General features: G+C 36.9%; 1 protein-coding gene and 1 pseudogene across 1 annotated transcript; both read left to right on the forward strand.

The window, feature by feature from the left end:
* Nucleotides 1–572: 572 nt before the first annotated feature.
* On the forward strand, nucleotides 573–6,049 carry LOC131012148 (translation initiation factor IF-2, chloroplastic-like; annotated as a pseudogene).
* A 3,695-nt stretch (nucleotides 6,050–9,744) lies between these two features.
* On the forward strand, nucleotides 9,745–10,535 carry LOC131008357 (uncharacterized protein At2g29880-like). Its single transcript, XM_057935240.1, has 2 exons — nucleotides 9,745–9,828; nucleotides 9,912–10,535. Exons 1-2 carry the CDS (start codon nucleotides 9,745–9,747, stop codon nucleotides 10,533–10,535), a joined length of 708 nt encoding a protein of 235 aa, XP_057791223.1.
* The last annotated feature ends 459 nt before the right edge of the window (nucleotides 10,536–10,994 follow it).

Raw genomic sequence — 10,994 nt, forward strand, 5'->3', positions numbered from 1 at the left:
AAAAATATAAAATAATTAAAAATAGGAAAACTTGTTAATGTGCCACTCACGTGGCACCACCAAAAATAACACCATAATCATTAATGAATGCCCTAAATATACCGAAATTGGGCTCCAATGATTTTTTTTTCTTCTTTTAGCAATTTATCTTTATTTTTAGTTGTCTTTTGCCAATCTATTTTTTATTCTTTTTTCTTTTCATTCTTTTACTCTTTTTTTCAAATGTAGCGTTAGTTAAAAATGATGCTGCACATGAAAGAAAAAAATTACTGTTGACAATCCAACAAAAAATATCTATTAAACAAATAAACTTATGAAAATAATTAATTAATTTTTATGTTAATTAAAAATAATTATTAAATTAAAAATATTAAATTCATAATTTAAATGAAACGTAAATAAATAAATGAGTTGAAAGTTGATTATGTCAACAAAAACTTAAATTTGAGAATAAATATTATTGGAGATGAAAGTATGAGAAGAGCAATACGATGATGTCTTGCAATTGCAATGATATGAATAAAAAAGAAAAGAAAAGAAAAAGAAAAAGAAAAAGAAAGGGAAACTGAGAACAGAAATCATGAATCAAAGCCTTATCATGCAAATGACAGGCATAGGAATAGCCACACAAGCCTAACCCAACCCACACCACAACACATCTTATGTTTCTAACTCCCTCAGCCACTCACTTCTCCTGTTTCAATTGCCGCTTCTTCCTTTCTCTATCTTTCTCCCTCGCTCATCACTTTCAGTTCTTGAGAGAGAAAACGCTCACACTTCAGGAACGGAATCCCGACATTCTGCAGGTATTACTGCTCATCTTTGCCCATATGTGTGCAATTTAGTGTTTTCTGAACTGGGATTTTGCTTATCTTATGTTGATTGCTGGATTTCTGCAGCTGAGAATAATTATGTTGCTGGATTGTAAAGATTTAATTTTTATTGTTTTTTTATTTCCCTAGGAGAGTGGCAATATTTGAGTTGAATATAGAGATAAAAGGTGGATGCTTTTGGAATGGTGCAGGGCATATAAGTATTAAGCATGGCTTCATTAGCTTCCCTTGCGAATTTGGGAAGCTTGAATATGATTTCTTTTGGTAATTTTGACGGGTCTGTTTGTTTAGTTAGGAGCATTTCTATTAATAGAAATGGGAGTAGTTTTAGTGGAAGGAGGTGGAGGTATGTTGGTGTTTGTAGATATTCTGTAACGACAGATTACATTGCGGAACAAGGGACTTCGGTGTCTCTTGATTCGACATATGGTGGTAGCAAAGAGAGTGACACTAATACATTTCTCAAGGCAGCTCCAAAACCTGTTTTGAAATCGGGGTCTAAGCCGAATCCCCTTCTTAACATGACTCCGGATGAATCAAAAGTTAGTGTGAGGTCGGACGCTGAGAGGATGAGTGATGCAGAGGAAGAAAGGAGTAAGGTGATTGAATCGTTAGGAGAGGTGCTCGAGAAGGCAGAGAAGTTAGAGACTAGCAAGAAGCCGGATGCCCCTGTTAGCAAACCCTTGATAAGTGACGTAGTGAACCAAAAGAATGGTAAGCCATTTAGTTCCACGGAGAGCACAAATCGCAGATCTAATAAGACCAATAAGAGTGTCTGGCGCAAGGGTAATCCCGTGTCTGCTGTGCAAAAAATTGGGAAGGAAACGGTAAGACAGGAACCTAGGATAGATGAAGGAGGGGTGTCCCTATCTAGCTCTCAGCCTGTTGCTCCTCCTACACCCCCCCAGCCCCCTCAGAAAACACAACCAAAATTACAAGAGAGGCCCTCAGTAGCTCCTCCAGCCCCTGCTGTAAAGAAACCTGTCATATTGAAGGATGTTGGTGCAGCTTCGAAGCCTCTTGTTTCTGATGGAACTGGTGCACCTCCAAAGTCTAAAGCACGCAAACCGATTCTAATTGATAAGTTTGCATCTAAGAAACCGGTGGTTGATCCTCTGATTGCTCAGGCTGTTTTAGCACCTACAAAACCAGCGAAGACCTTTGGGCCTGCAAAATTCAAAGATGGATTTAGAAAGAGGGGTGGCCCATCTGGGGCACCTCGTAGGCGTCTAGGTGAGGATGGTATTCCAGATGAGGATACATCCGAACTAGATGTTTCTATCCGTGGTGCTGCAACTGCAAGAAAAGGAAGGAAATGGTCCAAAGCAAGCCGAAAGGCTGCCAGACTTCAGGCGGCCAAAGATGCAGCACCTGTAAGAGTGGAAATCATGGAAGTTGGGGAAGATGGTATGTCCACTGAGGAGTTGGCCTACAACTTGGCCACCAGTGAGGGTGAGATTCTCGGGTATCTGTACTCAAAGGGAATAAAGCCCGATGGCGTCCTAAAGCTGAGTAAAGACATGGTCAAGATGGTCTGCGAAGAGTATGATGTGGAAATCATTGATGCTGATCCTATCAGGGTGGAGGAAATGGCGAAAAAAAAAGGAAATTCTTGATGACGATGACTTGGATAAATTAGAATTTAGGCCTCCTGTGCTAACCATAATGGGCCATGTTGATCATGGAAAGGTCAGCAACATCCTTACTCAATTTCATCCATGTTTTGAATAGACTACTTTATCTTTACAAGCTTCAGCTAACTGGATTGTCTCCACATGCAGACATCACTTTTGGATTACATACGGAAGAGCAAGGTATACATTGCATATAACCCGCTTCAGTTGAAAAAGTAGTTGCCTGGAAACTGAATTCCGACTTGCATATTATATTAGGTGGCAGCATCTGAAGCTGGTGGGATCACTCAAGGAATAGGGGCTTACAGAGTTCAAGTACCTATCGATGGAAAGCCACAAACATGTGTTTTTCTAGATACTCCTGGGCATGAAGTAATTCCATTTCTAGCTTATGCTGTTACATTCATCTGATCTTCCTTTTTGTATTAAAAGTAGTATCATAAGCTGGGAAGTTATTTGCATAATATTTCCAAAGTTTCGTTCTTATATCAAAATATCCCTCTAGGCATTTGGAGCAATGAGAGCACGTGGAGCAAGAGTGACAGATATCGCTATTATTGTAGTTGCAGCTGATGATGGGATTCAACCTCAAACAACCGAGGCTATTGCACATGCCAAAGCAGCAGGAGTGCCGATTATTGTAGCTATAAACAAGGTATGTTGAGGCTGGTGTGATTGCTAAATTTCTTAGTTTTCTTTTCTGTTAGTTTTTCAGGGAATTTTGATTGCTTTCCATGTTCCCTTCATTGTAGATAGATAAGGATGGAGCTAATCCAGATCGAGTCATGCAAGATCTTTCATCGATTGGATTGATGCCCGAAGAGTGGGGTGGTGACATCCCAATGGTTAAGGTGACAAATTCGAGACCTTGGAAATTCTATTATCACCCCCCAGCCCCCAAAAAGAAAAGAAAAGGAGAAAATAAAAAGTAAAAAACATGCACACACAGCATAGCAAATCCACAAATAACTTTTGCTTGGGTGCTGAAGTTATTGCCGACCAATTTATGACAGATAAGTGCTCTCAAAGGGGAGAATGTTGATGAGTTGCTGGAAACAGTCATGCTTGTTTCTGAGGTAACTAGTACATTATCTTCAAGCAGAGAAATTTCTGGCTGAAACTTTTCAGTTACTGATTTCAATTTTGACATATTCTACTGCTTTATCTCGGGCAACTTCCATATGCTTCTGTAATGGCATCTTAGTGTGAACACATACATAGTTCTTCAGCTTTTCCTTTTATTGCGAGTTGAGGCGTTCAGCTTTTCCTTTGATTGTCTATAATGGTTTTTATGTGTCCTTGTTGATTCTTATTCAATTCTTTTCACGTTTCTCCACTGAAGTTGCAAGAATTGAAGGCTAATCCACATAGGAATGCTAAAGGAACAGTTATTGAAGCTGGTCTCGATAAATCCAGGGGACCTGTAACTACATTCATTGTGCAAAATGGAACACTCAAAAGAGGAGATATAGTAGTTTGTGGTGAAGCTTTTGGAAAGGTTTGTCCATTACATCAAACTTCTCGGTCAAACTTTTCAATTTTTCACTGATATTAGGACCTCCTCATTTGCGATGTCAGGTGAGAGCTTTATTTGATGATAAAGGCAAACGGGTTGATGAAGCAGGGCCTTCTATTCCAGTACAGGTATATACATAATAGTAAATTCAATATACTTTCTTCGTCATTCTTATTTATCAGTGGATGATAAGACAGCACACTCAGATGCAGCAAACTTGTTAATTGCACGATTTTGAGTATTGGCGTATTATCTCATTCTCTTAAACGTAAATGTTAGTCTCTTTTCTGTTTAAAGCTCGATCTGCTTTTCTGTTGCTTGATAACTAAGTACGAATTTTGGCAGGTTATCGGATTAAATAATGTTCCTTTAGCTGGTGATGAGTTTGAGGTTGTCAGTTCACTTGATATAGCTCGAGAACAGGCGGAGTCACGGGCAGATTATATGAGGAATGAACGTATTATGGAAAAAGCTGGAGACGGAATGATTACACTTTCTTCATTAGCTTCTGCTGTTTCATCTGGAAAGACTGTTGGATTAGATCTTCATCAGCTTAATATTATACTGAAAGTTGATGTTCAGGTATGCCTATCGGTATCATCGGCAACCTAACTCGACCTTTTGAGATCCTATGAAAGTAACTCAAATTATTTGTATTTTCTATAGGGGTCAATTGAGGCTGTCAGACAAGCTCTGCAGGTGCTTCCACGAGCTAACATCAGTCTGAAGTTTCTACTGCAAGCAACTGGGGACGTGAGCTCCAGTGATGTCGACCTTGCAGTGGCAAGTAAAGCAATTATTTTCGGCTTTAATGTTAAAGTACCTGGTTCAGTCAAGAGCCATGCAGACAACAAAGGTGTTGAAATTCGGCTTTACAAAGTTATCTACGAACTTATTGATGATGTGCGGAATGCAATGGAGGGACTCCTAGATCCAGTTGAGGTAAAGCATGTTTGTAGATTTTTGTGGCTCAGATTACGTGAGAATAAATTTATAATGACTATATGTCAGTTCTTAGTTCACATGGTTCTTGTCAAAAACTCGCAATTTTTGTCGTTAAAGAAGACCACCATAATGTGGGAAGTTATTTGTTTTCCCAGGAAGAGGTGCCAATAGGAATGGCAGAAGTGAGGGCCGTATTCAGCAGTGGCAGTGGGCGTGTTGCAGGATGCATGGTGACAGACGGGAAGCTAGTTAAAGGCTGTGGAATTCGCGTGCTTAGAAAAGGCAAAGAAGTTCATGTTGGCGTACTTGATTCCTTAAGACGGGTCAAGGAGATGGTTAAAGAGGTAATTTCTGACAGTTGGCCTCTGTTACTTTTTCTTTCCTCTTAAACTCAACTCATTCTGTCCTCTTAAAATATAAGTATTCAATAATCGATTAAGCATTCTGTTAAACCTAGAAAATCTGATGAAATTCTATTTGATAAACAGTTGATAGGAAGACGACATATAAAATGTATGTTTTGACATTGCTACTAGCCTACTCAGTTCTACCATGTGGATTTTCACGTTTTCCTGTTTCAAGTGTTGCTCGTTCCTCTCTTCATAGCTCCTTTACCATGACAGGTAAATTCTGGACTAGAATGTGGAATTGGAGCAGAGGATTACGATGATTGGGAGGAAGGAGACAGTATTGAGGCCTTCAACAAAGTGGAGAAGAAGAGAACGCTCGAAGAGGCATCAGCCTTCATGTCAGCTACGCTGGAGGAAGTCCGGAGATAAACTGTATATAAGACATCTGTTTGAAGTGGGATTTTCTCAACACGAATTCGGCTGCTGCTGACAAGAGTAGTAAAATGGTTGGATCCTGCTGCATATATCCCAGTAGCATTGACGCCTGCCAATAAAAGAAGCTGCAGACTAGTCCCTGTTTGTTTGCTATTTCCTTGTAAATAGTCGATGTATATCAGAAACTGAGCTCCATTTTGTTAGGAGTGACAGGTTGAGCATTCATTCATGTTCTTCAAATTCAATGAGTTCAGACACATGTAACAGATACAGTGAGATCTCCTCAATTTATAAAAAAAGAAAAAAAAAGAAATAAAATGTTCTAATTAACACAAATCTCCCTTGCAGTTTTCATAGGCAATAGTAATAAGCCTTTTCCTCATCTCTTTGCAGATGTATTAGCATGAAGTGAGGTAAAGAACAAAATGTCATAATCTTACTAGCCTGCTCTATCAGTCTACTTTTTTGTATTGATTGCATAAAGCTAATTACTAATGTAAACAATATTAATTCAGTTGAGTTGTAATTTAACCTCAGGCATAAATGTTTTTCCTGTTTGTACGTTTATATGGAGTATGTCGGACTCCAGAGTTTGTTTGAGAAGAAGGTTGATTAACGAAATGGAATATAAATCCTTATTTTACAAACAAATACTACGAGTTACAAAAACAAGAAACTCATCCAGCCCTCAGAAGAAACTCTTCACTGCATGCCCATAAAATGCAGGCTGCGGTGTGAAGACATAAGAAACAAGTAAATAGCAAAAACTAGCCGTAGCAGAAGACAAGAGTCCAACTCTTGCCTCGGCTTTATTCTTAGCTCATAAATATATAGTAGGAGCAGTAGATCGAGTCACTCGAAAGGGGAGGCCTGCTGACGATTTGTGGAGGAGGCGGAGGAGGAGAGTGTCCATCCGTAAGCCTTCTCCTCATCAATGGTGTCCAAGATTTTGAGCACCGGTAGCCTTGTTATGGAGATAAACTTGGGAGGGGCTACTTCTGTTGTGAACCGGAGCTTCGGGATTTTAGCCATTGAAGAAGAAGAAGAAGAAGAAGTGGAATTGTTTTCAGATATTAATTTGAGTTGTGGAGAGAAATGGTGAGTTTATATAGGGCTCACAATCAAAGCCAAGTGAAGTGAAGTGACTGATACGGAATTGTTGATCGTACTCACTTCTTGTCTTTAATACATAACCAAACAGATCCTCTCGTCGCCTTATTAATTAAGCCTAGTGCATGTTTTCACACGTATTCCTATATATACAAATTCTAATTCTAATTTTCCCATCTTCCCTTTTTTTAAAGAAAAATCATTCATAATTTGACTAAAATATCCTTGCTAATTTTTCTTCCTCTCTTTAGTTTTCTCTAATAAAATTTTGTCAGTTTTCAGACGTCTACAATGACGCTACTACACAACTACTTGTGCATTGTGTGCCCAAATTTCGTGAGGAGAGGAGAGAGTAAGAGTTGTACATTTGGGCAAGGAAGGGAAGAGTTTTAATTCTAACATTCATTATAAATTTTGACCAATTAATATTCAAATTATAAGAAATTATACAAATTTGTTCATGCATAGATTTTCTCCACTTCAAAGACGAGTAAAATCGTCACAAATTTGATGTAAAAGACATGTGTGTTTAAAGATGATTGTTTTTCTAGTATTCTTAAGAAAATTCCAAGAATAATTCTTGGTCTCGACTTTACACCTAATCAGTAATCACTTTCGAAGTAAATGAGTAGTATTAAGAAACGAAACTCGAAAACGAAAAATGCAGAATCTTCAAAATAAGGACCATTAACTTGTGGCCCTGGATTCATCTGAAAATATTGTAAGCTTCGAGGAAAAAGTGTGTTTTTGTCTTCTAGCTCAATTCATTTCATTACTAATTACACCCAACAGAAAAGTATTTTTTGGTTGGTCTCATAATGAAATAAATATATAATTGTCTGAACTTAGTACATAAGGAGGTTTTATTTCATTTTTCTGTTCAAAATAAATAAAGGAGTCGTGAACTTAAATGGCAAATTCACACTGCCTAGAGTCTGAAAATTTGGTAGCATCGGGAAAAACAAGACCAAGTAAAATAGAGCATATGAGTATAAATTAAGATATTCGCATCAATTTTAGTTATTGTAATCCCTTTCAGCAATCCTTATTGTAATCCTTTTCATTTCTGAAACATTTTATAATTTTTGTGAGGAACTCCAATTAGGAGGTGGTGAAAAAAGAAAAGCGATACGATGAAGTGGAATTAATTATTAAATAGCGACGTGAAGGTGAGTGAGATCAATCTGGTCCCAATTAGATTATCAAGTTTAAATTCCCCGATTTAGAGGTAATCAGTTAGCCACAAGAAGTTGCATTGCACTCGTGGATCTTCAAATCGTCAATGGCGGTTGGCGCCAAAAATGGGACCACCCTGTGTTGCTTTCCAGAAAAAGCATTTCATTGCTGGAATTAAGAGGGAAAAATGATTTCCTGCTTCTGAGGTTGCCTTGCCTGTGTCTGTGTGGAGTTGCAGACTAGATAGGTTCACTAGGATTTGGAGTTTTTGTTGAGTTAATATATCAAAACGTCCATTTTAATAGTGTAAAGACAAACAATAATCATAAATATGAAAAAATTAAAAAATGATTTTCAGTAAATATATTGTTTTCCCTTAATCCACGTGAATTAATTTTAATTCACAATTGTAAATTGTAGTTGTAAACAAAAAATTATGTATTTAATTTAGGGTTAATTGCCTATAATTATAAATACACGAACTATACTCAAATTTTGATTTTTGACCAAATTTATTTTTTTGGTCAAAAAATACATAAACTTTTATATTTTTGGAATTTGACCGAAGCCGAAAGTTCGTCGGCTAATAAATTGATTGTCTGAATTCTGATGGGCAATTCGAAGGTACCGTTAGAAAGCTCTTAATGTTATCTTTCTAATGATACTTATATTGTTGGGTTTTGATAACCGAAAGTGGTAAAAAAAAATGGCATGAAAGTCGAGGTCACGAAACTCTATATTTTTTCTTTTTTTCGACCACTTCCGGTTACTAAACCCAACAATATAAGGGGGGTGTATTCGTTCAGGATTTTAATAGATTTCTGCAGACTTTTAAAATCTGGGTGTATTCGTTCAAGACTTTTAAAAGTCTATTAAAATCTAGAGGTATTCGTTCAAGACTTTTAATTAAAAGTCTATAAAAATACAGAGGTATTCGTTCAGACTTTTAAAAATTTATGAAAATCTAGAGGTATTTAAAAATCTATGGATTTTATAATTGGACTGATTTTTATTGATTTCATTCAAAAAATACACACGAACAAATCCGACCTCAGACCATGAGATTTCGAAAATCTTCAAATTCCAGCGCCGACTAGGATACCGCGGCCGTGGCTCAAGAAGCCAGCGATCGCTGGCATCCAGCGGCCGCTGGAAGAAGCCAGCGATCGCTGGGCCCAGTTAATTCTTTATAAATAGTTAGTGCCTATTCAGTTTTTTCACCACGCAAATTTTGAAGCCACCTCCAAAAAAAAACACAAGTTTAGGGTTCTGCATTGACTATTAGCAAGGTATTCTCTCATAAATCTTGTATCTTCATAATATTTTCTTATTCAGTTTTTCAATTGCATAAATCTTGTATCTTTATAAATTGTTAGCGCCGTATTCTGTTTTTCTATTGCATGTGAGTTGATTCCAAGTTTTATTGTTTTTCTTTATTTTTTCTTTATTTATGTATTTTGTGTCTAGTAATATTATCATGGGAGATTCTCAACAACAAGATATGAAAAAGAGGGCAGCCTATGAACCATGGACTAAGGAACAAAGCGATGTGTTGTTAGAAATCTAGGTTGAGTCTGCGAATCGGGGATGGCGTGATAATAGTGGTATCTTTAGCAAAGCAACCGTTGAAGAAAGAATACTTCCTATTCTTAATGAAAGACTTGGAAGTAATAAGACTTATAACAATTACCTAAGCCGTATCAAATGGTTTAAGAACCGTTGGTTAATTAGCTTATTCAACGCTCATGAAGTTTAACTCTGGTTTTGGATATGACAACAATACTAAAAAGTTCACGGCTTCAGATGAAGTATGGAATGCGTACTGCCAGGTAAACTTGTTAGCAATAATTTTTTTAAATAATATTATTTTAATAATATAGTTAATTAATAAATTTGTTCTTTATTATGTTAGGCTCACGCAAAATATGCATACTTGCGCTATGAGAATTGTCCGGATTATTATGACTTGAGAATTGCTGTTGGGAATGGTGTGGCTGTAGGAAAAAACTCAATTGGATTGGGTAGTGCTACTGATGCTAGGACATTAGGAGTTGATGAAAATAGAGCTCCGCACATAGAAGAATTGAATTATGATGCTGAAAATGAGGCGTTTGTGGGACTAGCTCAAGATGATCCACCATCATCTGGATCCAAATCACCTTTAGTATTTCCTGAAGTGCCTGAGGTCTCCACTCAGAAAAGAGCTGCTGCCAAAAGAAGTAGAGCCCAGTTTGATATAAATTCTGGTCATACTGAAAATAGTTCGCATCATGATTTCATGGCAGAAGTTAAAAAAATAACTAACACTTTTGATGGAGTTCATATCCTCTTAGAGAAACGAGATACTATGCTTAAGAAAAGACAAAGAGAAAGATCTTATACAACTTGGGATGCTATCAAAGAAATTCCAGATTTGGATGAAGACGTTCGCATCAAAGCATTTGACTTGCTTGATACCAAGACAAAGAAAGATGAATTTTTGAAAATGACTGCTGAGGAACGAGCACGTTGGATAGCTTACAGGATTAGAGGATAGTGATGATTTCAATCATGTTTTGGAAACTATGTTTTTTTTTTTTGGTTTGATCATCTTTTTGTAAGTACATTGTTTTGTTGGTGTTTGGTTTTTAAACTTTCTTTTGATCATTAATGAATTCATATTTTTATTTTTGTATTTTAGTAAAATGTCTTTATTATTATTTTTATTATTGTTTCATTGTTTATATGGCAACATGAATTATGAAGATAAAATTGAAACAAAAGATGAGCTTGAACTTTATGAAAAGGTTAAGCTCTTGATGATGGCAACTAAGGCAATAATAATTTTATTAGGAAATGTTATGATGATGCCGCGTACTATTGACAACTCTTTGATGCGACGACCAAAGACTCAGGAAGGATACCATTTTGTACGTAATATGCTCGACGGAGATCCAAACAGTTTTCGGCAGTTGTATAGAATGTATCCGGATGTCTTTATGAAATTATGCCGGAT

This window comes from Salvia miltiorrhiza, chromosome 2 (assembly GCF_028751815.1).
Source record: "Salvia miltiorrhiza cultivar Shanhuang (shh) chromosome 2, IMPLAD_Smil_shh, whole genome shotgun sequence".
Classification (NCBI taxonomy): Eukaryota; Viridiplantae; Streptophyta; class Magnoliopsida; order Lamiales; family Lamiaceae; genus Salvia; species Salvia miltiorrhiza.